Genomic DNA, 25,974 nt, shown 5'->3' with positions numbered 1-25,974 from the left:
GGCCAAGGTACCCATTAATAGTGGATTAGGTCTCGCGTACCTTGCATTATATGCGCTAAATGCCTGCTCCTCTCGTACCTGTACATCACTGCTCATTTAACTTGTACGAAGTGGTACTCCATCCGAGCTCCTGGCGAGGTACCTGTAATTAATTAGCTGGGACCTTGGCCATCATGTCCTCCTGATCGAATCCGGCCCACCCTCTTTTCTTCTTTCTTGCCATGATATGACGATATCACCTTTCCTTGCTCTCCCCAGCAGCACTTACGGCAGCGTCCCGGATGCGTCCCCAGCAGCTATAGCCATGCGACCGCGACTGTACTCCTTATCCGAATCAGCAGGGCGGCGACGAATCAGTTGAGAAGCAGCGTCTCGGCGCGTGTCGCCATGGCGCACCGCAACCTCTTCTTGCGCATCCTTTACAGGTCCATCTACTTCTTCCTCTACATAATCCTCTGCGGCCTGCTGCTCATCACCCCGGGCGACGCCATCCAGCGATCCGTCGTCAACAGGCAGTGGTACAACATCTGGATCATCGCGTCAGCGTACGTCATCACAGTAACGGTCGTCGCATTTGTCTACATTGTGCGTCTGTACGTCAATCGGACAGTGCTGGCGTCGATACCGAAGTCATGGGTTCCCATCGAAAAAGGCGATGTCAAGCAGGCGGTTTACAAGATCATTGTGGCTGGGCTGAGCAGGAGTTCGGCTATTGCATATGCGGCGAGGCCGAGGGTCGAGACACACGATGAGATGATGGGAGATGAAATGCTGGAGGACGAAGATGAAGCGCATATGAGGGAAAAGTTAATTGAATGGGATGAAGAAGCGTCGGACAGAGATACGCCTATCCCCATGCCGCCGCATCGTCCTGTTTGGGGCACCATCGAGCATTGCGGCTGGGCGTCTCCAAATTCGCCGGATCTACCCAACTTGCAATACGGCACCGTCATATCTGAGATTCCGAATCTAATAGAGGCGCAAGCATTACGTCTTGCGCCGCCAGACCCAACCTCTCAGTCCAACCCACCGATGCTGGACCCAGAAGCCGCCGAGCTGCTACAGAGATCTCTCAACATGAGTCTCCGAGATTACTTTGGCCATCTCGCCAGTTTGGGCGTTGTTGTCATGGATGAGACTGTGGCCGACTTTCTTGAGAAATACGAAGCAGCTCGCTTCTCAACAAGGCCAGTCTGCGATGGGAGATTTCGTGAGCTAATGCACCTCTTTGCGGAAATATTACGATCAATACAGCCCTTGGACCCCACAGTCTTGGATCAAATGTATGAGGATGAACAGGATGAAGAGGAGGATAGAAGAGGAGGAAGGGGGATGAATGAAAGAGTAGCGACGGAAAGCGATATTGATAATGACGCTCCAGCGGAAACAATTCCATCTACTCCAAAAACTTCATCACGACCGTCTACCGCCAGCACTCAACGCTCATTTCAGAGACAGATGAAACGACGCACTATGAATACCTATCGCACTGCGCCGAGCACACCCGGTAGCAGAAGGAATGTGCCGATGACGCCGCGCAGCACTGGCAGCGGTGGTTTCTCACAAATACGACGATATTATACATCCAGCCAGCATTCATCAGCCGCCAGCTTCCGATCCAGGTCCTCGGATGCCTCAGGCTCTGTCATCCGCCTGGCAGATCACGGGGACCCTGACGACTTGCCATATGTTCTCACATTGACTGAATCAACGGTAACGAGATATTGAAGGCCCGGGCTGAATTGAGGGTACAAAAGGAAAAATTCATGACTTACCGCGATGTTTATACCAAAATAGAATGTAACTTTATGGAGGCTCCAAGGCCATGGGAAGGATACCAGAGCAGGCGAAATACAATGGGTGTTTTGTGATTTTAGATGAATAACTATAATATATAATATTCTTGGCTTCTTGGCCACTTTTTTCATATTATCTCACTTATCTCGTAGCAGAGATCTGGATTCTTGGAGGCTCCAAGACTGCTTCTGGAAGGATGCAGCTGATTTCCCAAAGCAGTAACCCACGCCAACGATAACTAGGGGACTCCACTAGAGCTAAAGGCTGTCAGTGACGCTACTCCCAACTTTTTTTTTTCCAGCAGCCTCTAAAAAATAGCACCTTGATGTTTCAACCCAAACTTTTCTTTCCACCAATTGTTTTCGCACGGGAAGTCTAGGCCATCATTTTTACCATGAGTTTATGACAGCGACATTAAAGCAATATCCATCGTTCATTTGTTCGTTAGAACTTCTACGATCTACATAATCATCCAACCTTCTATTCTTTCGACATATTTCATCACATAAAACAACCTTATAATCAGTCAACTGACACACCAAACCAACCATGCCGCCCTCATCTTCATCAAAACCTGCTCCCCTCCCTCTCGCCCCCGACCGCGCCGCCATCTCAAATAAAATCTCCCTCCTCCTCTCCGGCCGGACATCTCTCCTCAAGACGCTCAATCCACCCTCATCAGCAGCCCAAACGCCGACGACCCAACGCCGCCACCATGCCATCAGCTCAGACGACATAGAGCAGCTCTTCTCCGGCCCGCGGCCAAACGAAGGCGTCGGGTATGTGCCCGATGCTAAAGCCGCCGGCAAGGACGCCGCTTCAAAGGAGGACCGCATGCTGCGCGGGAGGCTTTTGGGGAAAGGCAAGGGAGCCAGGAATCAGAAGGGCGGCAAGGCATTTACTGCGGAGAGTGAGAGCGATGAGGAGCCTGGGAGGAGTGGGCTGGGGAAGAGAAAGAGGCCGAGGAGGGAGGAGGTTGTTGCAGAAGAGGAGGTAGAGAAGGTTGAAGAAAAAGAAGAGGATATTAAAATGGATGAGGAGAAACCTGCGGATGTGGAAACAGGTGATGATAAGGGAGAAGAAGACGCTGCTGTGGTGGAAGATGATAATAGCGGTGGTGGTAATGATGAAGATGAGAGGGAAAGGAACAAGAAGGAAAAGAAGAGGAAGAAGAGACAAAGGGAGAAGCAGAAGCAGAAGCAGAAACAAGCCAACTCCAGTTCTTGAATATACTGGAAACTTTGAAGTTATAAAAAACTAGAGAAGCGCGTTTGCTTGCCAAAGTATATATTGAAGAGGCGTCGTCTCTACATGGAGACAATGACAACTATCTCAGCCGCTGAGCTATCACCAACCATGGAGCTCAAAATCATGCAAACTGATGAGTTGAATGACTGAGACAGCTTATAGTAATATATGATATCCACGAACATCTTGATGCAGGGCTGAATCAATTAAAATTAAAGAATAAAATTAACCCATGGCACGACTACCATCTGTCCAAAATAGATGACCTTAAATATCACAGCACGGTCCCATATTAGGTCGGCTATATAAATGTATGTATATATATACTTTATTTGCAGCGGATTGCTCGATATTTATAAATATATCCCAATCTTCCCCTATGTCAATATCAGAACAGCAAAAACAACGAACCCATTCATCATTTCCACCACTTCACTTTTTTGCTATTCTCCACACCCACGTAGCTATTGTCAACTCAAACAAGTCAACTCAAAAGCAGCCCGTCTGAGTCCATTTCTCCTCGGCCTCTTGATATGTCCTCTTCACCACAGGCTAGTTCCACCTCTTATAACGGCATAAAACATCAACGAGTAGTATTCAAGATTAAAAAAAAGTTTTCAGATACTTTTTATTTGGCGCTTCGAACAAAAAATGGCAGATGAAAGTGGTAGCCCCAGACGAAGTAGGAAGCTTCCAGTAACAAGTACGTCCTTCAAGATAGACCTCAGGCGCCCAAAACGAAGCCTGGCGTTTTTACCGTTTCTCTCTGATTTTCTTCAAGAGAGAAGCAAAAGAACGCCGCGCAACGCGTGAGACAAGAATGGGGGGAGTTCCAGCAACAGTGGTTATCTGAAAGAGGCCTGTAAGAATGCCATGGGGCACAGTCAAGATCCAGCCCAGAGTGTTTTTATTATGCAATCAAACGGGAATGCGAATGTGCTATCTCAAGAATAGCGATTATCTTAGATCATGGTTGAAATGTTTTTGATCGGCTGGTATTGCCATGTCCCAAATATCCAATCTGGGTTTCCAATGAAAATGGGGAAAAAAAAAAAAAAGTAACGAAACCGAAAATAAATGCGAAGTATTGGTGGATTCTTTAAAAACGCCAGCCTTGGAGAGCGATCCCTTGTTCGTAAGCAACAGTGCCAGATCATACGCCATGGTCATAAACCATCTTTCCTATCATCCAAACGTACATGCCAGAGACTTTCGGCATCGTATTATAGTCTTCGTTTTCGCTTCCTATCATCGTCGCCCCGCGGATCTTCGTCTTCATCTGATCGTTCAGCTGTATCGCTAGGGTTTAGAATATGCGCCATACTACCCCTTCTGGTGGGGGGCGCCGACGATTCCTTCAGCGCCCCAATTGTTTTACTTTCACGGTTCGACGCCGAGTTCCATGACCAGCTGCCGAAAGTATCCGATCCAGGGCCGTTGCCGTTTGAAAAGGGAGCATGTGGAGGTGTTGCTGGCCTTGAAAGTGGGTGGGCGTGGGTGGGCGCAGGTTGTAAGGAGAATGAAGAAAGGGAGTCCCTCAGCCTCTGATCCTCTGGCGCAAGCCGATTGGGGGATTGCGGCCACACAGGTGGTGGCACGGCCTGGGGGAACGGAGGCGCATTCGGCTGCCACCCATGCGCTCGAATATCCGCGGCAGTATGACGCCTGGCCAGATTGTTGTTGGCAGACTCCACGTTGGAAAGAGGATGGGGTCCCGGAGGAGGAGCTGGGGCTGCATTACGCAGAGGCGAAGACCCAGCGCCGCCGCTAATAGATCCGTAGGGTCGCCGCGTACCGATAGATAGGTTCGAGGGAACAGCTGGTCGGTAAGATGGTTGGTTTCGCGCCTGCGGAACGTTGAGTGTCACTCGTCTGGTATCGTCCTGCGGCATCTGTCTAGGTGAGACCGGTGCGTTGTCAACGGTGCTAAAGAATTGTTGTCTGGCAGGATACACAGGCTCATGATGCTCCTCAAGTGAGCGTAACATTTCTCCTTGCCTCTGCATTTCGCCTTGGATTGCCAGGACTATAAGCTCTTCAAGTCAGTATCACGGCCATTTTATCGGTTCTCTTTATTTCTCGCGTAACGCACCATCTCTGTGAACAGGATTGTCCGGGGATACAAGCGACAGCATTCCCTTGGACAATTCCTGATTGAAATATAGCAATCGGTTTAGGGTCTCCATCACGGCCTGGTTCTTGACGTGCATATAGTGGGCGGCTTCTTCGCTTCTCTGTAGTCTCGATGCTGTATCGTATAGTGAGTGCTCTAAGTTGGCCAGTCTAGCTTCAATGCTATCGGCTGGGACCTGAACAGGCTCGACAGGAGTACCAGGTTGAGACGTAGAAGCTTTGGGGAAGTTATTTTCTCGATTGACTAAAGCATGTCGACTGGCACGACGTTTGATCTCACGAAGACCAACAAGATCGCCGCGCTTGAAATTTCCGTTGCCGTGCTTGAATTCCCAGAGAGTCGTTTCTGGGTTGCCAGTGTGGAATACGTCTCGTTCTATATCAGGGTGAGCCATGCTCAGAGCATTTTCAATTTTTTACGAGTGAGCGCGAGTGAAATATACCTTTGTGAAAGCCGTACATGTTGAGCTGGCGCACAAACGAAGAAACGTTTGTGTGTTTAAAATATTGTCTAGAGGGCCAAAGGTGAGGATATTGGACACGATCAGGGGCTGGATGGTGAAGGAGAAGGCTTACGATAACACCTTGGAAAAGTCGGCCGAAGGCGACATGACGAAGCTTTCGGCGGATGAAGACCATGAAATAAGATGTTGTATGCTAGAGTCTTCCAGCATGCTGCTTCCATCATCAGTAACCGTCACCGATTCCAGGGACACCCTCCTCAGCGACGCTGAGGGGGGGGATCAGAAATCCTCACTTGTATAGCTTGTGGATAAAGGCGGTTTGGACTATTTTGGGTTGGTGAACAGCGGCGGCGGCGGCCGGAGGAGGCGCGGGCATGTTGTTTGCGTTCGCGACAGAGGTTTGATCCTGCGGCGACGCATTGCCAGCCCGGCCGGGGGTCGACTTGCCATTGGCACCGGGGTCGGCGTCGGGGGCCTGGCCAGGAGGGGAGTTATCCTCTGGCGATGTGCCCTCCATCGGATGGTCAACGGGACTAGGTGGAGACATGCTGATGGTAGGTGGCGGCACGGACACGGAGATGGGCACGGGAACGATTCGGGCACCGTTGGAGTCGTCGAGTCTATCGATTGCCGGGCTCGAAGTGTGAGAGGTGTCGGTCCTGTGGGCCATCTGTACTGTGCCCATTGCGGTCAGCCAGCTGCGAATGGGTTGTGCAGAGTGAATTAGGAAGAATGAGGGGGTGGGGGGAGAGAAGAAGGCGATGGTCGTGGATTTGTAGCGGCGGCGAGGAGAAGCGGGATGTATGTGTATGTGGCGAGGAGGAAAAGCAGCGAGGCGGGCAGCGAGCGTGGAGGCGCAAAGAAGAGCTCGGAGCTGCGACAGCCCGCATTGGCAGGCCAGCTAGCTCAGCGAGGCTCTGGGGACCTGGCTACTCACCTCACCTCATATCTACACCTCTGGTCGCAGGATGAGGCGGACAGGTCGGAGTTTGCCGTGTCGTGGCAGGTTGGGTGGAGTTGGAGCAGAGTAGTGGCAACCAAGATGACAAAAGTGCTGGAGAATTGTCGTCGCTGGGACGTGCCCGCACACGTACAGCACACACACAGACGCACAGGCTCGGGCTCGGACAGGCGTCGATATCAGCCTCGCATTGGAGACGGCAGCCCCTCGTGGACGAAAAGGGCCCTTGTTGAAGCTGCTTCTGGAAGCGGCAGCTGCAAGGCCGGACAACAGCAGTACCTGGACCTGGCGCGAGGGCGCACCACGTAAGGTAGCAGTATGTGTGTGGAATGTAGCGGATGTAGCTGTATGCACGATGCTAGTGTAGGCGATGGATGCTTCGCTCTCGGCCACTAGGGACGCCCGAAGCTCGACGATGCAGCAGCTTGGCCCCAGGCGGGTGAGTCGATCGGAGTTGGGGACGAGACAAGAAGAGGCGAAGAGAGGCGAGGCGAGGCGGTGACGGGCCGCGGGCAGCAGGGCGATGGCAACAGAAGGGATACCTCAGAATGCCGCTGACGGTGCAGATGCGCAGCTCTGCAGACAGGAGCGCAGATGCGTTGGTGGTGTAGGCTTGGGGGACAAAGAAGACGGGAAGCCAAGCCGTTACGGAGGTGGGAATGACGGGGGGGAGAAAAAGATGGAGATGATGTTAGTACGGATCGGTAAAGGTATTAAGTACCGGCTACTCTGCGCGGAGCACGCCTTAGTGCTGCACATTATGAGACAGCGCGGCATGAATGTCTGTACTGGATACTTGTTGCCCCAAAGTAAGCTACGGTACGGAGTAATACTCCCTCCTAGGGGTCGGTAAACTCGCCTTGGAGCTTAGTGGGCGTGTACCGGTACCGGGCGCTGTTTGGGCGGCCAAGGCGCTGTTTAAGACCTCTGGCTCGAGGTACGCCGGCCGTTGTGGATGGAGTCGAGCAGAGAGCCTTTGCAGCAGGATCTTTGCGGCAAAGCTCCTCGATCCTATACCTAATCGGCTCTATCTGCGTGGTCTGAAAACACGGAGCATGGGCATGGTTATGGATAGCAGTTACAGGTCCTAGCAATGCTGGACCCCTAGGTATTTCTGAAGGAGTAGCACCACAGGCTCTTCGCGCTAGGTAGAGTATCCGGAGTACCTAAAATACTACAGGTATAGTACTAAGGTACTGTACCTACCAGTAGTCGATACCTTATCGAAGGCTTCTCTCAAAGCTCCATCAACGTGCTCTTCGTAACCATATGGCAGTATCACAGAGGATTGGAGGTATTACTACGAGGTACGCGTATCGGTGATGTGGCTGACGATGTGATATCAAAGCTGCAAGGTTTTGCTTGTGCCCTGTAGCTTACATCCTTACTAGAGATCTACAGTATATTTCCTAGCAGGTGAGTCTATGCCAAGCTGATGACGGTTTCTAGGTTGCTGCTAGCGGTATTAGCAGTGCCTCGTGCAGGGAGAAGAAAGCCTTTCACAAGCCGGTAGAATGATTCCAGACTCAAGTAATATGGAGACGCTCTGTACGTAATACAACGGGGTCACTGGTACCTGTACAGAATAAATGGATCAGATATCTGCAGGAGAAGCAAACGCGTCGTCCCAAGCGAGAGTAGGAATAAAAGGAGCAGTATTCGAAATTAAAGATTCGAAAACGCCCATCCAACCATTCAACGGATGCAGCTTCAATGACAGACGAGGTTCCCCAGCGTTAATAGCCATGGATGCTAATTGGCCGTCGCCAGGGTGCTCCAGATTCTACTACCGTAGTAGACGGCCAGGGATCAGTGCGACCGATGCTCCCCGTAATAGCTCCTGTTACGGACCAGGAGAGGCCATGTTGAGCATGCATTGATGGCACGCCTTTTTGCTCCGTTTTACAGCGTTGTTAATATGATGCTGCTGCTAATGCTACGTCTATTACCGGTATGGATCTTGTTCCTGTTCCTCTTTTCCAGGGACCGAGGATACATGTGCTCCGTAAAAGTCTCGAAGCCAGACTCCAAGTAGCTATACCTGCCGGGCGCCTACCACCTTGGGTAGCACCGGGTTCTGGTACGTGCCATCAACTGCTAACACCATCCTACCTCCTTAGCACGCCGCCTCTACTAAGGCACTGAGACAAATTGCCTAATACAACGTAGCACTATTACTAAGTATGTCTTGCCTCGGATCAGCCAAAGGCCAATTCAAGTTTTCTGCGCGACCAGACTCCGATCTTACTCGGGGAGCTGGAGGAAAGGGTACAAGTCGAACAGAAGAGCTCCCCACTTGGCCGGCGAAACATGAGAACTTGGGTTGGTGGTGGCTTGCTGACAGGCATCAACTATTGATCCCTTGTAGCAAGCCACCTCCCGGCGATACGGTGATGCTCGATTTTGACTAGCACACCTGAACAACATGGGACAGCCCAGTATAAAATCTTTAGGCCAGGCTAATAATAAGGAGGTAAACAAGTAGCGAGGAAAGAAAGAAAGAAATCCCCCGTGCTATCCATTCAGTTATTTCCTTACCCAAGAAAGGGTCAATACCGGTGCTTCTCAAAGACAGACATCCAGGCCTTTCACATGAAAAATAGCGAGCTAATTGTAGTAGGTTAGTGGTCTTAATTCCCCGGGCGCTTTCACATGTATTCCTTATCTACAGTAGCTCTCCTCTGTCAGTGCCAGTCTTACGTCGGCGGCGTCAAATCTCAAGTCCATCTTTTTCTTGCTTGTGAGGAGTAAGAAGCACTTCCGGTCGTCCTTTTTGTTTCCTTTTCCGGTCTAATAATAGACAGTTCTTCTATTGGAAAAAAGGAAGCGAGAGGAGAAAAGCTTACAAGTGACTAGTCAGTCGCAATACATGGATACGGTGCTGGCTCCAAGGCACTAATGATGCAAAAGCAACCAGCGCCAAGCAGTCAGGTAGCACGACTGGGATTAGCTCAGGTAGAGCTTGTTAGATTTGTTCCACGATCGCCGAGACGCCTTCTGTCAACTGCCGCTATGCCAATTAACAACCTAAGATGCTACTGTCGTATGGAGCATCCTCGGTACATACCAATCGTGGCCATCCCCCATTTGATCATAGCAAACAATGGAGTTGGGCACAGAGGAGTTACACGTACCTCTCTTCTCGGCAAAGAAGCAATGATATAGGATACGGGTTGACGGGCCATCTCAACCTCGCCATGGAGTCGGTAAAGCTGTCGGTAAAGCGCCAATAGGCCGACTTATCGCCCGTAGCACAGACACGGGTTGATGTGGTTACGAGTAATTTACTGGCTGCATATCCCGTCCGCCCGTGCATATGTACGCACGACACAGCTTGCAGGCCAATGGCTCACTGGTGAGCAAGGGGGGGAGAAGAGAGAAGCCAAGCCAAAATCCAAATACCTCTCCATGTCACCAGTTTGTAATGCCCCCTTTTCGAGTCCTGCTTCGTACTACTACCAGCATAGGTGAGGTTTCTCCCTCATCCTCCCACCACCGCACCAACAGCAGGATACTCATGTCTTCAGTATACACTACTACATCTACTGCTCTTCACAACGTTCCTACATACATATTGGGAAAGTATATATTTTTGTGCAAGATGCCAGGATGCTCTGGCGCTAACAGCTGCTGATCTCGGGATGTGGTCAATTATATTAAATATTGCCTGTCAGATCGGCGCCGCATCAACTACATATGACCAGTCTCTTCCTCTTTTCTCTTCCACCATGTAAAAAGAAGCTCTGCTACCTTTCTGGCATTCTGATGGCTGCCTGGAGCTATATTCCATGTTTTCTATTGCAGCTAGTATCACTACTGCCTTCTTTTGAGCGATCCCTCGGATACACCAGCCGAAGCCGTTAGACTGAACTGGAAAGATTTCCTGCTGCCGTGTCATTGCTATATCCCTGTCAGGGCACTGCCGGAGGTGGTATGTAGCATCTGGGCTGTGGTAGCAGCACTAATACGACATTGGCAATGCAGAGCCTGCTCGGTGGTCGGAAAGGAACCGATGGATCTTGACATGGGTTCTGCTCGTGGTGCGCGACAATCTCTCTGGCAGAGAAGAATTTGACAGCCGCAAAATCCGCACTCCGCTACTACCTTGGGCACCCAATTCGCGATACATGGCCGGAGGAGGATATCCGATTCCACCAACCTTTAGCGGCCGCGGCTCCGAGGCTTGAGAGAGGATTCGGTGATGGGCCTTATTGCAGCAGTGATATCCGTCGGCATCTTTCCTACAGGATGCCTCGCTATTATCTTTGTTATAGCGAGAAGGCGATGTAATACCGAGTACGCAGCAGACAACACGACCTACATGTACACGTTGCTGCCCAGGAGCTAGTAAATAAGCAGTTGGCAGATCTGCCCATCGACAATTATTTCTCCGTAGCTCCAGCACCTTGGCAGTGATGACGATAGCACTACTCGTATACAGCTCGACGATTCAACCCCCCCAGTGATTAGAAACCATAAAATGAACTGGCATCATTTCCATTACAATATTTATTTCCTGATTCGGGAACCGGCACCCGCCCTGATAATACCCTCGGGCGAACCAACCCACTAAAATGACGGACCATAGAAGGATATTCACGGCTGCCTGGTTCTAGCTTCGGACGCACAATGCAAGAAGAAGGGACCCTGCGGTGCCATCACATCAACCTTTTATCCGAGGCTAATAAAAATGAGAGAGAGAACTGTGACGGAATACTACTACCTCTCACATGCAGCTACTAAGCTGTCATGCATCGGGACAGCCGACGTTGACTGCGTTTGGCCGATCCTAGATGTTAAAACACGTTTCATCCTTGCCCTGTAAAAGGAAAAAAAAAAAATACGACCGAGTCTGCACCTTGCCATTCATTCCAGACATCTTCCAAACGTTCTACGTGGATTCTTCCTAGTTCTCGTTTCTCGGGCCTTTTCCTTCTCTCCTGCTTCCTTTTTCCTTCTCCCGAAACCACTCGGAAGAATCAAAACGGTAATACCCCCCGCGTCTACAAACCCCCACGGAAGCTCCAGACATTTAACTCCATCAGTGCAAGAGACATTTTCTCAAAAGTCCAAGCGCATCAATTACTTGACTCGGGCTAGAGGAATGGATGTTTTCAGGTTGATTTAGGAAGTTTGGTCCGAATGAAGGCTTTCTATCAAGTTCTCTAAATATTTCCTAATAGTGCTAAAAGTCAATATGTGGCTCTTTTGCCGGGTATCCTGTCCCACATAGACGTATGGAGCATTTTCACGTGCTTGAGACATGGCCCCTGGAGACGAGCATACCTACTTGTGATGGACAATAAGGCTCGAAATAAAGACAATGAGAAAGTAGACACCTCTTATATATTAGAAGCTAACATTGTTATTTGCCAAGTCCATATACTAGATCATTGATAAGTCGAGAGATGATCATTCTCCATCTCCAAGTATACATGTCTGTATCTTGAGATTTGCCATCCCATCACCCCAACGCTAATCCTATATTATACCATACTTTTCCCCTATAATGCACCAAACCAACATTTTGTATAAGTGTATCCATGTTCACTATATTGAAGAAGCAGCAGCTATGAATACCCACCACGCCGTAAAACATTTCATCACGACAATCCTTAGAAATCATCATCTCCCATCATCCCACTCGCCCTATTTTCGCCAACTTCCCGAATCTTTTCTCCCAGAATAGTCCGGCCGTACCGATCAGCAATCTTGAACGCCGCCTCCATCATCTGGCCGGTGCGATCACGCATCAGCTGAACCATCTCAAGCGCGCGCATGCCCCTATCTTCACCCTCACGACACTCCACCGCCAGGAGCTGCAAAAGTGTCTTGTCAATTTCCAGCTCCATTCGTGATAACAGAGAGCGTTGAGTATGGCTGCTGGAAGTGGCATCGATCAGGTCACGGAGCTGAGCCGTCTGGACGCCCTTGAGCATAAACTGCTGCTCTAATTTTCTCGTCTCGGTACCTTCCTCCTCTTCCTCGTCGTCATCGTCTCCCATTGTTTCATCTTCTCCATCGGACCTGTTCTTCTTTTTCTTGGGCTCTTGTGGTGAATGTAGTGGGATAGAAAAGTCAAACTCGGAGAGGAGAGGCCGCGGGAAGTATGGATATTCATCACCGCCCTTGAGGATAATGCAGTGAAATTTATCTTCTGCCACGGCGATTGGGAAATATGTCTCGTGCTTCCGGCCAGACGCGAGACGAGACAGAAGCTTGGTATCTAATAAGGGTACCCAAGACGCCCGTGATGGTTGACGCCAGTGTAGCAGAGTTAATAATGTGCCTGTCGAGTCGTAGATGCAAGGGTCCTAATAGCTAATGTCAGTGCTCAAATCATTTTAAAAGGTAGAGATGCTTATTCTTGGTTATAACTTACGCCATTGTCAGAGAAGAAGGCGCTCTTCAAAGTTGCGCCTTCAGGAAGTGCCACAGTATCTTCATTCTGGCAAATCTCGTCTCTCTTGACATTCTCAATCGTGTACAAGAGGCGCGTGTTTCCGTCAGCAGCGACGGGGCCATTGCCTATGGTGAGAACGTAATCTCTCCAGCTTGCGCATGTAACCATAGGTGTGCTCTTGGGACGATAAACTCGGTAGGGCATGCCAAACAACGTAAAAATGCGTACGTAGTTGGCACTTGTTACAACAGTAACAAAGGAATCGCTCAGTGACATGGCGATAACAGCCTCTCCCTTGGGAAGCTGTGTCCGCCAGTCTGTTCTTTGCGTCCAAGTTTCATGAGGGCGATAGAAAATAGTTGCCGGCTGATCATCTTTAGGGGGGCACGAAAACAGAGTTCCATGCTCATTGAGGCATGCTTTGTCGTACAAGAAGGTATCTGTAAAGTGAAAGTCTCTCTGAAATTCGTGGTCGTAGAATTCAACGGTGACGGTGTGGTGTCCATCTTGATCCACTGTCCAGACAAATCCGATAAGATTTAGGCAGAGATACTTTCGGTTCCCTCTCCACGGAGTCGATCCAGGCTGGAAGGCCTCGTGATATTGGGGTTCGGCTGGGAGATGCCTCCTCTTATTGGCGTAATCACCAACATCATCGCCTCCACGACCTCTCTTTTGGCCAATCGTGTATCCAGCGCCATCATCGTCAACGACAAAACCGTCATCATCGCCGTCTGCATAGTTTTCGTCGTCCAGATATGAGTCAAGACTGCCCAAAGAATCTCGTCGAGGGCGTGTAGGAATGTCTCGTCTCTGGCCATTGGCCGCAGGAGCTCTTCTGTTGGCAGATATTTCTAAGAGAGGATCGTGGATGAAGGGGGCTGGTTGCACGGGAAGCTTCAGCATTGGAGAGTATTGGTCAGGGAGAAAGTCGGGGTATATGTAGACCTCTCCCTCTGAGGTCGTAAAAGACAAGATGTTCTTGGACGGGTGCCACGCTAGATCAATGACATTGGAAAAGTCATAACGCTGAATCACGTTTTGGGTGCTGGTTTCCCAGATCAAGATCTTTCCGCCTTTGCAAGCTGATGCCAGCATGACACCGTTTGGTGACCAAGCGAGGGCGGTGATATCAGCAGAGTGTCCGTTGGTGAAGGTGCGCTGCTTCTCCCAGTCATTCTTCGATATAACTTGAATGTCTCGGGTTGGTGTCGGGACAGCGAATGCCCTGCCATCAGGATGCCAAACAGCCTTGACCGATGCCTCGGACTCTGCATCTCCAGAACCAATCACGCCATCTATCTTGTGTATCAGCTCGGGCTGATCTGAAGTCAAAGAGTAGACGTATATAATTCCATCGATGCAAGACAAGGTCGCAATGCGGCCGTTGGGGTCTAAGCTGATGTGTCGAGCGGCACGGGTATGCTCATTAAGATACCGCAGCTGCTTGATATCTTGCGTATTCACAACCTTGACGGTCAATTCGTCGCTGGCCACGGCGCACCACTGAGAGTCTCCGGAGAGGGCCACATCTCGGACGGGGAGCGAGGTTCGGACGAGGAAGCGCTCGAAGTTGGATGTCGCAAGGGAGTAGAGGCTGACGGTGCCGTCCTCAGATCCGGCAACGAAGAAGTCTTGTGAGGCAGCAACGGCAACATTCTGCTCTTGGCAGTCGTCAATGTTTATGGGCTCGCCATCCGAACCGGTCTTGTAGAGGCGGATGGTGTTGTTGGACCCCACGGTGACCAGCCGGCTTCCATCCTTGGTGTAGGCGCATCGCGTCGTGCCCTGAGTGTGCGCAGGCCTCGGTCGTGGACGGGGTGCAATTGTCGAATCCATGATTGTTGCCTGTGCTCGTCAGATTGGAGCGTGCAGGTGGGAGCTGCTGGGATTTCGTGGTGGGTTGGAGCTGGCGCTGAGCTGGTTCGCGGGAGACGCGTCTAAGCGCGTATCAATTAAAGTCTGGGTAGGCGGTGTCGCGGCCCCGCGGTTGAATTTTAGCAGTGAACGGTCAGTAGCAATTGAGCCCCGCCATTGGGGCTCGAAATCTACGTTTGGCGGGAGCCTAGCTAGGCACCGTGTTATCCAGCATCTCATCCCCTTTTTGCCTTGGATCTTGGTATCACATAAGCTCTTAGACGAAGGTGGTGCTGGCGATATAGTTTTATTTATTCGGCAGCCTGGACTCAAGATCTGCGACTAAACGACATATAAATTGCGTTGAAATTCCAGTTCTGATTTTCTATTTACCAAGATAAGATATCTCATTCTGATTTACTAAGCACCACATCCCACCACCATGGAAACCTCAAATCGTGACGCCTTCTTCCAGACCGAGTGAGTGAGAAATTATTCGATAAAACCTTTATTGAATTCTTATTCTAATCGTCATTATAGTGCTTCCAATGCTGAGAGAGAACGCAAAGCTCTCAAGGCCAGCAACAAAAATGGAGACCCAATTGTCATGAAGTCCAAGATTTTGGCAGCTGTCCCTGACCCCCTTTCTCCGTCAACGGCCATCTTCATCGCGGAATCAGCAGGATTTGCCCGTCGGATAGATCTTACAGTAAGTATATATACTATTGTGTCCCCTGGAAAGACATGACACTCACCATCACCTCTAGTCCGGTTCAACAAAAGCCACATATCGGGGACCCAAAGCTCCTGTGACATGTGTCGCCGTTGGAGGCAGCGGGAACAAAACTGTGTTTGCCGGCTCATGGGATAAAGACATTTGGTCTTGGGATGTCGAGACAGGCCAGCCTGGCCGCAAGTTTAGCGGCCATTCAGACTTCCTCAAAGCTGTTGTGTGCACCAGGATATCCGGCAAGGAGATTCTCATCAGTGGTGGCGCAGACAAGAAGATCATAGTCTGGGATATTGAAACCGGCAAGCGCCTACACACCCTCCAAGATCCTACAACGACCATGCTTGCGGTGCAGCACATTGCGATTGACCCCGTGTTGAGCACTCCTGATGCGGTGGTGATTGCAAGTGCGAGCAGTGACCCTCATATTCGCAGGTGGAAAATCACTGTAGATGGAGTTGAGCAACTGGCTGAGGCATTCCACGGTAGTCCCGACGTTGAGAGACTCACTATTGCGGAACATGACACAAGTGTTTACAAGCTGGTTTACGACCTTGAAAGCGATGAAGGTGATCTGTGGACGGCAAGTGCAGATGGCACTGCGAAATGTCTCCTTCGGTCGCAGAATTTTGTTGCCGACGATGTTTTTACACACGGAGACTACGTCCGTGCAGTGATTCCAACGGAAAACTGGGTGGTTACCGCTGGGCGAGACGAGAATGTCAAAGTTTGGGATAAATCATCAGGCAAATTATACTGTACTTTGGAAGGCCACTACGAAGAGGTGACGGATCTAATTTTGCTGCGAGACTCGCGGGGGTTGCCTGAAAAGATCTGCAGTGTCAGCATTGACGGAACTATCCGTACATGGCCTTTGAAGAAGAGCGATCTGGATGAGGTAGTCAAGAAGATTGAAGAGTCCAAGAAGCCGGTGGAAGAAGAGGATAAGCTGGAGGGAGATAACTTGTTGACCGCTGAGGAGGAAGCTGAGCTTGCTGAGCTGATGGACGACTGATTGAGCACTCTCACTCCATCAGCCAAAATAGACATTTGATTACGAAAGATAAAACCCATCGTTCAACATAGTACTATATCTTGACCGCTATTCATCGGGTGCTTACTTGCGAGGAGTATAGCTGATCCAGGGGGCATTAAAACTAAGCTTCTTCGTAACGGCTACCTGCCTTTTCACCGTCTGGATAGGTAGATGTTGTAAGTAAGATCCCGCTACTATCGAAATGCATTGTACGGTATTGCAACCTGAAACCATCTACGGTAAACCGCCTTCACCGACTTTTTTTCTTGTCCGAAAACCCCGAAGAGCTGCGAAGCAAGCATAGAATTGCTTACCTGCTTGCGAACCTGCAGCCGAGCCTCTATTCCCACTGCTCTCGCCACCCCTTTTCTTTTCTTTTTCGTCATGTTTTGTTAGTTGTTTGAACAGGAAAAAAGATTAAGCCAAGAATGTCGCTTTGTACTTCGTATTTGTTGATCCCTACGGGGCTAACAGGGGAGATACAAAATATGTGATGGCTATTGGTATGTGAACTTGGACCAACAGTGTGATGGGACTTGGCTACCTCTTCTCTGGTTACGTGTACAGTATACGGCGAATTGCTATTAGTATAAAGAGATACGGGTGAAAAGGGGGGGATAAGAGAGGGCATATGAATCCAATTATAGCAAAAATGAAAATGGAGTATTAAAGGTGTCGTTGTTTAGGCAGCGCGCATTGATGCGACATTAAGCGAGGACCGAACTCTAGAACGACCTGAGGCTGTAACGAACTGCGGTAAGCGATTACTACCTTGCGCTACCTCCTACTTCCGGTGATGACCCGACCTAACTGATCTACGATTGAATCAATTCTTGGTTATATGATCAGTACGGGGTACATCAATTTACCACCCTGGTATAAGGCTTCTCCAACGAGACGCCAGGCTAGCTGAAGTTGGCTGTGAATCTCCGGTAACTCTCCGTCGCTATACAGCCCAGTGCTATAATTACGAATCTAGTATGTATGTAGGTATGAATACCCAGAAGTAGATAATGGCGAGCTGGAGATGCAGCTCGGATACCTTAATATAGCTACACCAGGTTGGGTCATTGATTATTCGTATATACCTTCAAGCTGCATGTTTGCTATGCAAGCACTATTACATTGTACAAGTTCTAAATGTCATGATCTGCATGCATATAAGCATCTATCGCAGTTTGCTTACAACTTGACCGATAATAAGAAGAAGAAAAACACTCAAATACGTAATACTCGGTGATGGTGGAATAGTAACTCATTTACTTATTCGAGCCGTGCCTCGGTCCATAGCACCGTCTCTGCTCCTCTGTCATGAGCCAGATGATTTTGCTGCAAGCCCGTCAGTTCGGCGTTCTTGCGAGAACCCCTGCATTTGTGGAGCTATGGGGTCCTGGGCATCTCCTAGGTGGCCCGGGTCATCTGCCGTTGGTCGATTAGCTGCCGATCGGGTCAAAGAAGCTTCACCTGCAGGCTCTGGAATGAGAAAAGCTGGAAGAGAGAAGTGACAGCGACAAAAGGATGGGCTATCAGCCGCAGTTTGCCAATAGAATCTGTGCATCCTTCGAGTGGAGAAGTCGTCACGATAATACGGCTACTAAATACTAGTTGTAGTAGGTAGCTGCAGCTTGGACATAGTGGCTACTGAAGAATATTTCTCCATCTCTCCTGAAACAGCTAGAAAACTACGCATAACTACAATAATCACCTGTCTTACCTTATTTTCCACGCACTTTCGTAATAATGAGAGGGATTTATTAAAGCGAAAATGATAATTTAAGCTCGAGGCGAGTTGTGCGAGGAGGTTCACCCAGCTCAACGCAAATCTCCCCGAACGCTGGTAAGATTGATGTGCAGGGCACGGGCCGTATTCTAAATCACAAGCGTTGAATGGAACCGGGGGCTCCCTTCTACGCTGGATAGCACCCGGAAGCCTGAGCTCTTGGGACTGTGGATATACTCTAATGAGCCATTTCCAGTACATACTCAGCGTAAGAGGCATCCAAGCGCTGATTCCATATGTCGGAGCTGCTAGTGTTGTGGAGGAGTATGGAGCATATCGCCGAACTGAATGAAGTGTGCAGAGGTGGGATATCTAGTCGACCTCAAATCCTTTTGGCTGGTCGAAGAGACATAAGTAGTAAAATTTGGAGTATCCGTTATGAGTCAGTGGGAAAATGTTGACAGAATGGCTTCGCGAACATAAGCTCAGCGTCATCAGACCACCGTAAAGCTCTTGCTGCGAATAATTCAGCTAAAGCATCTGAGAAGTCGCAGCCGTGGTGGAGTCACCTTATTAGTTCGTTTCTGCTGCAAGCCACCGAGTCTCCTCTTCCCAAGGTCTGCATGTGTTTGTGCCGATTCAAATCCCTCAGCTGCTAGAGGTAGAAGAAACGGTTATTACGGCAGGATACTAACAAAGAAACATGTCGACTCTAGGCCTGTTGCCAACAACCGACGCCTTGTCAAGATTATTATTCCATCCAGGTTGAAGCGGCATGTGACGAGTGTAATCTTTGTGGCTGTATATCCCTTACCAGCAAGAAGCCAGAAGTTGATCTAAGCGTCGGTGATATAGCATATAACTCCCAGTAGACAGGATAGATGCGTTGTTCAAACATCCCACCTATGTATTTGGTTGACAAAATACTAGTGTTTAGTACGTAGCAGCGTGGCGGTGTATGTTAGATATTGGAGTGTCGTGAGCGTGTGGGTTTACGGAAACCTGCTGACTGCTTCTCCAACGATTCGTTTCATAGGTACCATGAGTTACGTTGTTCAACTTTTACGAGAGAACTACTCGCAAATTGAAACAACCCGCCCACTGCAGTCTGGTGGCACTGCTAGAAGTCTGTGATTGCGGAGTCCAAGCTCTTTTTGTAGAGATTCGAGGCTACTTGGTTAAAGATGAAACCATCAATCACCTATTAGGTGGAATGATGACAAAATGCAGCGAAAATGTGTTTCGTAATTGATTGCCAGGGGAAAGTCCTCTATTAATATCACTTGACGTCAACCATGCTTGAGGCCACCAGCGGCCGGCGGTCAAACTGGAGAATGGTTATATGGTATACTAAGCACTGCCTGCTCTTCCGGTCGGGTATAGAACGCGTAAGTGCGTAACAAAGAACGTATAGGGCCCCTTTTTTATCTCGCTTCCTCGCGTCAGGTCTTGTTGTCCCTCCTCGTAGGATTCGCAAGGGTGATACTTGGTCTTCATTACCAGGTGAACTGAGCCATGCTGCGAGGAAAGACGGTTCACCATCTGGCGTTGCGCTGCGGAGGTTCTGCACAACCACGTACGGGGTATCCAAAACTGGCTGCGAGAACAAGATTTGTGTTGTGAAGGCATCAGGTGGACTCTTCTTGAAAGTCATATCCGACGGCATTGACAGCTGTTGGGCACGCCGTCAAAATTGAAAATGTTGGACTAATGAAGAGCCCAGGATAAACGGTCACACTGCTTCATTTGGCCAAGGTCTGACCGCTTCATATGCGCATAAACTGCAGTTTCTGGTTGAGCAGCCGTCGCATTTGAAGTGTGCCTGTACGCGTTTGCACCAGCGAATAACGAGTGGTCACACGCAAGGCTGTGATTGGTGTCACACTCTTTGGTTTAGATTGACTGTTTTAGAATCACATGCGCTTTGGAGTATATATAATAATCGAAGCGCCGGGAATTGTGCGACTAAAACTTGCAGTAGAGATATTGGCGGCTGTATCCTCAAAGCCCAGCCAATGAGAGCTGGTGGAGCTGTGACAGCGACGAGGTAGCGGGCGATGATTGCCAGGTCGAGGTCAGCTGTGTTCCCCATCAGGCAATCCCGGTGCCTGGGTGGTGGTAGGACGAGTAGCGCATTAGAAAATATCAGCATGTACAACAGCATTGATGTCTCTCATTTATACAGAGAGCATGAAGAAAGGGCAGTACAGGGGTCTGGGGTCTTGGTAGCCATCTTCCGTCGTATTGGACATCGCGTTGCATGCCGCAGTAGCAGAGCCGTCTCTTGACGAATAAGTCTTAGACATGCGTGCATCTTGCATGTTAGAATCAGCGTCGGCCGTCTCCACCGGCGGCGTTCTGGAGCACCTCTCCAATGGCCGCTGGCGAGAATGTCTTTGATTGCCGCTCCGTTGTGTGGGGACCCCGGCATACTTGGTAAGGTCTCAAAAGTGCGGCGTGTGGGTGAGCGGGTTGAAAGAGGAGAGGGCGTTGCTTCAATGAGATGCTTGGCTTGCTAGTGGTCGCATTGTGAGGCTCGGAGATGAGCCCTTCCAAGGTAACAAAGCGGTAGCACTATCTCCTAAGAGGAGCATATAGTAGCATCGTGTAGCAGGATGAGGATGAACTGGCGGCGAGCTGTACACATTCGCCGTAGTACATTCTTGAATCTAGCCAGACATGGGACTTTTTGTCTGCTGTTGGCACCCTGGTTTGTTGGCTGCAGGGGCTTGTATGCAATTGGCCAATTCCCATCTTGCATTGCCCCTGTCAGCCACTTTTCGCGTCTTCCCACCCCAAGCCTGAAGGAGACAAGTCTCGTGTGTCGTCTTCCGCTAAGATCAAAGGAGAGCTCAGTGTCAGATCAGGATAGCCTCTCGAATGTCTCAGCGATGTTGCTTTTTCTTTTGGCTCGAGATTATCTGCATCTGCCAGGCAAGAAAAGCAAAGTTCAATGTTTGGAGCAGCTCGACGTCATCACATTGAGGCTACAATTTGATGTAGACAGCCCGCCGGCATCAGAACAGGCGCCGGTCCCTCATACCCCTTTTTGACGATGCCGTTGAGTTGGTTGAGTGCTTCGTAGTACCGCACGAGGCATCTTTTCGCCTTGTTGCTCTGCCGTCAAGCTGTACGAGTTAAAATTAACACCAAGACTAGTAATCCGTAATATCATATGCGTAACGATGGCTGTGGCCCCCTAATAGCAACACAGAGTAACAACGAAGAGAAAGAAGAGGACACTGTAAGAAAAGAGAGCGAGAGGCCGACGACCTCGAATCCTGGCGCACTCAGCAAGCCGTGCACCTGTGCACCCACCCAGCGAGAGCTGCGTTCCGGTTGGTCCTCTGCGAGCCCCAGGGCTCACTTCGCCGGCGCCATTGTCGTTCGGGCGCTTTTTGTGATGAGATTGACAAGGCCTGGGGCTGCGGGCACCAACCGAGCTCCCTGCGGTTGTATTACAAGTACTTGTGGTACCAGCAGTGTACTTGGGCCTGGCAGATGAAGCTCTGCTATTTTGCACTAATTTTGTGGCTGCTTCCTTGTTTCCTGGGTGGGGCGGTGATCAACTCCCGGCTCGGGGCTCCAAGCGCTGCTGCACCTACACCTGCGCCTGCCGCTACGACTTGTACAGCTCGTCTGTACGACGTGTACTGCGCTGTACCCTCGCATGTAGCCCGTACGCGGAAGCGGCGTATCCACCTGTGCGCATGCCCGTACTCGGTACTGAGGCAGGTACGGGGTGCTACAGAGAGCACGTACAGCAGATACCAGATGTAATACACCCACAGCACCTGCTGTTGCGAGCACTTGCTGGATGAAGCTCAAGTTCTCATCTGCCTTGCCATGCCATTGTAAGTAAAAGCGAGTCTGACGTGCGTGTGCCAGCACTTTACTTTTACTTGCTTGACTTCACTGGTCTCCCATCTTCATATCTACGTCTACATCCCCATCCCCTCCTCGCTTCGTCTCGCTTCGCCTCTCTCCTCTCCTTCTCATCTCCTTCCATCGTCCTTCTTCTCCCCAAAGACTTCTCCCGTACTCGGTAGTTCTGGTCCTGCCCATCCCTTGTTGCTGGCCGTCCAGTCCCTGCAAGTCAACCCTTTCTTTTTCCTATCCCTGCTGACGTCTCGAACCGTCATCTGTCATATATTCTAGAACTTGTTCTGCCGATAGAAAAACGCAGCTGTAGCTCCCGGCAAGCTTGTCGGATCCTCACAGGTTTACTTTGTCCCAGCGAATCAGAAACTCTCGCTGCGTCATCGCGGGCATGGTTTTGTCGAGCATCTAAAGGGACAATAGAGGCGGAAGCGAGTCACTCGCCCACCGCCATTCTTCCTTCTCCATCGCTGCCTCCGCCGTGGCCCTGGGCCCTGCGCAAAGTCAATCAGCTGAGGACTTCTCACCGACGCTCCTTGGCTGGCTCCGCTCATACTTCTGAGCTGCTCCTTGCCTTACCTGATTCAAGCCACCTTCACCTTCACCCGGACGCCGGTTGAAGTATACTGTTCGCAATGGCAGATACTAAGATGGAGGCAAACGGCAACATCGTTGCCTTTGAAGGCCATCCCGACGTCGTATCGACTCAGCTCCGACTGCTGCCAACTTCGCCTCAGATCCTCATCCTTCCTACGGTCCAGTCCTACATCGCCAATGACGATTCTGAGCGGGCCTTTGAAGTGCGGTCGTATATTCGAAAGATTCATGATGCCCTTACCAAGCGCCATGAAGCGGCGCGCTGCTTTCTCCAAGGAGCGACCCCGGTGAACAAGCGACTCGCATTCCTCAACGGCGGGACGCCGAGCGCTCAGGCATTGTGTATCAAAGCGATTATGAAGCATGAGACTAGTGGTGATAGAGTTGAAGCGGAAGCCGTCTACGCCCAATTAGCGAGAGATGGGTTGGCTGGGCTTGAGACTAAGAGCCGAATTCACGGCCGCGTAGGCTCTGTCGGCGGCGAAGCGATGTTCGATGAAGCGCTCCACGATCCCATAACACGGGCCATGAGAGCTGCCGATGCTTTGGATCGCCAAACTGCCAATCTCCAGTCCGGTGATATGCTCGATCTCACCTCGTCTACTCGACCACGAAGCTTGAGCTTGCCGTTATATGGCTATTCGGACGGCTTTGGCGACGCAACTCCCTTTTTCCTCTTTGGTGCGCACATTGACGACGATGAAGTCATAGAGGACGATCCCCCTCTAGCTCCTGGGGCACCAACCTTTGCATTGGTTGACTATAACCAACCATCAAAACAAACTCCATTCAACCCTGCAGAACTGCCTTCAGTTTCACCAAGTGGCGCTGTCAAATCACAAATCCGGTCGACTCTGGGAGTAAATCACGACACTGAGATGCTTTCCCCCACAACCCCGACTTTCAAAATTCACACAGACGATCATGCCGCCCATGGAGAGCCCATCACACTCAATAGGAGTAAATCAGTCTCGAGCTTCAAGGGATCACTTCCAAGAGTGAAGTCGTTAGATAGAATCTACCCGCTAAGTGCCAAGCTGAGGGATCTCTGCATTCCGGAGGTGCCTTCAGAAATAAGTACAGACTCTGCTGCTTCTCGCCGCTCACACTCTATCATGGTTCCTAGCGACTCTAAGCCTCCAATTATTCGAAAACTTAGTTATATCGACCGAAAAACGGTAGCATCCAAAGGGCGTCGGCCAACGGTCACCATTGACCTCTCTCTTGATAAAAAGATGAACGCAGGGCAAAGCACTGTTGAGATATCTTACACCCATCTTAGAACCGACATTGCCATTTCAGCTGAGATGCCATTCCAGCCAATACTGCCATGGGTAGAAGATCTGCTAGTCTACTTCAAAGACGGGACGCCCAATGTGTTACTCTCTCTAATTATTAAAGCTTTCAAAGCTGGCAATTACCCTATATTGCCGACTTCCACTCCGACGTCCTCCAATGCCAATCCTAGAACGACAACTTCGCTTCACGGGCCGACGACTCTTGGCCGGTCATTGAACAATAGGTCTCACGAAACTTCTGTGCTCAGTTTGACGGATGATGATTATGATCCCTTTGCAAATACACCGGCTCACCAGCCGCTTGGAAGAGAACAAGTCGGCCCAACTGTCAACGTTATCCGGCCTCCAACACCAGCACAAACACCGCCCCCTTGCAAAGGAAAAGAAACCAAAGTTTACGAATTCGAAATTGTTTCTGGCCAAACTGCTGTCGCCATCCAGAATTCGCTCCGATCAATTCTTAGCGAGTATTTCCCTCCCGAAGCTGAGGGCTACCGCCAATTCCACTTTTCTCTCCTTCCAGAGTTCGATGGGCTCTGGAAGCCCGTATTTAGGGAATCTGAGCCTAAAGGCTCTCAAAGAGAGAATAACCGAAAAGTTGACCACATCCTAGCAATAGGATCTCAACAAGGCGTAGACAAGGTGTATTCGTCGAAGATTATCAAGCAGTTGGAGACAATCGGGACAAAGTCAAGCGACCGCCAAGGCCGCAGCGGCCGGGTGGATTTCCGGTAAGTTTTTCTCTGCATATATTACGCACGCTATACGGTAGACTAACTGTTTGGAAGATACTTGCTTGCCAATGCAATGCAAGCATTTACTGCACTGCCCCTGACGAACCAGACTTCGGATAACCCCTTCACCAATTCGTATCTTCTAGCGACCCTTCTAATTCCCCATCTTGAAACATATTTGGCACTCCACTCCGAGATTCGGTATCTTTTATTAGAATACCCTCCAGAACACTTGCCCACGGTACTGGCCCTACAAAAATTAATAGGCGTGGATCTGATCAAGGTGGCTCAAATAGTCGACTCTACCAACAAGGACCGTTTACCTTTTACTCAGATTGGAGGTCCCAGCGCTGGGGCCAACACGGAAGCGAAAACGCCCAATCGATCCTCAAATATGGAATTCACAGTTTCTAATGCGAATTTCTTACTTACATCCACGGCTACCGCTAAAGATATTGCGAAATTTGTTTCTACTGTCTGGAATATTCAAACTGAGTCCGGCGACTCTGAGTCTTCGTCACAAGAGAAGAAATTGGTTAGCAAGAAGCCGAGACCAGCACCACTAGATGCTTCCTTCACCAAGTTTCCTCGTTATTCAGACTCCTTTCATAGCAAACCATCGTCTATTTCGGCTATTGACACTTCTAGCCCTGGATCACTCACGTTGTCCTCCCGGCCTCAGTCATTCATAGACATCAAAACGCCCAAGTCTGATACCATATATACCCAAGCCTTCTCTAACCGACGAATGTTCCGCAGCGACTCAGCATCAATGACTACCTTTGATCACGGTAGTGACGATACCGAATTGGACTTGGAAGAGCGGAGACTTATGCCAATGTTTATGAAATCAACAGAGCGTCAGGGTAACACCCGAAAAGCTCTTAAATTTCTCGGCTTGGCGTAATACAAGATCGCATATGCTGGTCGTTGTGCTGATCTTCTGGAAGTCGTTTCTTCCTCCCTTTTCTTTGTTTTTTTTTTTTTCTCATTGCATCTACAGTTTGTGATTTCTTACAAAGCGTTGTCAGGCTGAGTCCTGGGCTGCTGTTTTTGCTCGAACGAATTATGAACTTATCCGCGCGTTAACTCTGTTTTGCTTTTCTTCTCTAACAAT

At 49.9% G+C, this 25,974-nt stretch overlaps 6 protein-coding genes across 6 annotated transcripts; 4 read left to right on the top strand and 2 right to left on the bottom strand.

Moving 5' to 3' along the window:
- Positions 1-179: 179 nt before the first annotated feature.
- Positions 180-1,927, top strand: GGI43DRAFT_395316 (uncharacterized protein). The gene has a single exon (XM_083204857.1). The coding sequence runs from the start codon at positions 388-390 to the stop codon at positions 1,726-1,728; it is 1,341 nt and encodes a 446-aa protein (XP_083063788.1). The 5' UTR covers positions 180-387; the 3' UTR covers positions 1,729-1,927.
- A 155-nt stretch (positions 1,928-2,082) lies between these two features.
- GGI43DRAFT_395315 (uncharacterized protein) lies at positions 2,083-3,245 on the top strand. Its single transcript, XM_083204856.1, has one exon. The coding sequence runs from the start codon at positions 2,347-2,349 to the stop codon at positions 3,022-3,024; it is 678 nt and encodes a 225-aa protein (XP_083063787.1). The 5' UTR covers positions 2,083-2,346; the 3' UTR covers positions 3,025-3,245.
- An 818-nt stretch (positions 3,246-4,063) lies between these two features.
- On the bottom strand, positions 4,064-6,726 carry GGI43DRAFT_235008 (HSF-type DNA-binding-domain-containing protein). The gene is made up of 5 exons (XM_083200582.1): positions 5,936-6,726; positions 5,755-5,853; positions 5,622-5,689; positions 5,138-5,554; positions 4,064-5,071 (listed from the first exon to the last, which is right to left on the bottom strand). Exons 1-5 carry the CDS (start codon positions 6,325-6,327, stop codon positions 4,269-4,271), a joined length of 1,779 nt encoding a protein of 592 aa, XP_083063786.1. The 5' UTR covers positions 6,328-6,726; the 3' UTR covers positions 4,064-4,268.
- A 5,492-nt stretch (positions 6,727-12,218) lies between these two features.
- On the bottom strand, positions 12,219-14,845 carry GGI43DRAFT_420699 (chromatin-binding protein CTF4; the record flags this gene model as incomplete). The annotated part of the gene is made up of 2 exons (XM_083207849.1): positions 12,219-12,917; positions 12,986-14,845. 2 exons carry the CDS (start codon positions 14,843-14,845, stop codon positions 12,219-12,221), a joined length of 2,559 nt encoding a protein of 852 aa, XP_083063785.1.
- Positions 14,846-15,048: 203 nt separating this feature from the next.
- On the top strand, positions 15,049-16,810 carry GGI43DRAFT_234923 (WD40-repeat-containing domain protein). The gene is made up of 3 exons (XM_083200581.1): positions 15,049-15,343; positions 15,404-15,572; positions 15,631-16,810. The coding sequence occupies exons 1-3, from the start codon at positions 15,306-15,308 to the stop codon at positions 16,606-16,608; spliced, it is 1,185 nt and encodes a 394-aa protein (XP_083063784.1). The 5' UTR covers positions 15,049-15,305; the 3' UTR covers positions 16,609-16,810.
- Positions 16,811-22,206: 5,396 nt separating this feature from the next.
- On the top strand, positions 22,207-25,913 carry GGI43DRAFT_234871 (uncharacterized protein). Its single transcript, XM_083200580.1, has 2 exons — positions 22,207-24,854; positions 24,912-25,913. Exons 1-2 carry the CDS (start codon positions 22,864-22,866, stop codon positions 25,762-25,764), a joined length of 2,844 nt encoding a protein of 947 aa, XP_083063783.1. The 5' UTR covers positions 22,207-22,863; the 3' UTR covers positions 25,765-25,913.
- The last annotated feature ends 61 nt before the right edge of the window (positions 25,914-25,974 follow it).

The sequence above is a fragment of the Trichoderma evansii genome (genome assembly GCF_050947405.1).
Source record: "Trichoderma evansii strain SZMC 28006 chromosome Unknown GGI43scaffold_3, whole genome shotgun sequence".
In the NCBI taxonomy this organism is placed as follows: domain Eukaryota; kingdom Fungi; phylum Ascomycota; class Sordariomycetes; order Hypocreales; family Hypocreaceae; genus Trichoderma; species Trichoderma evansii.
This window is presented reverse-complemented; position numbering and strand designations above follow the sequence as displayed.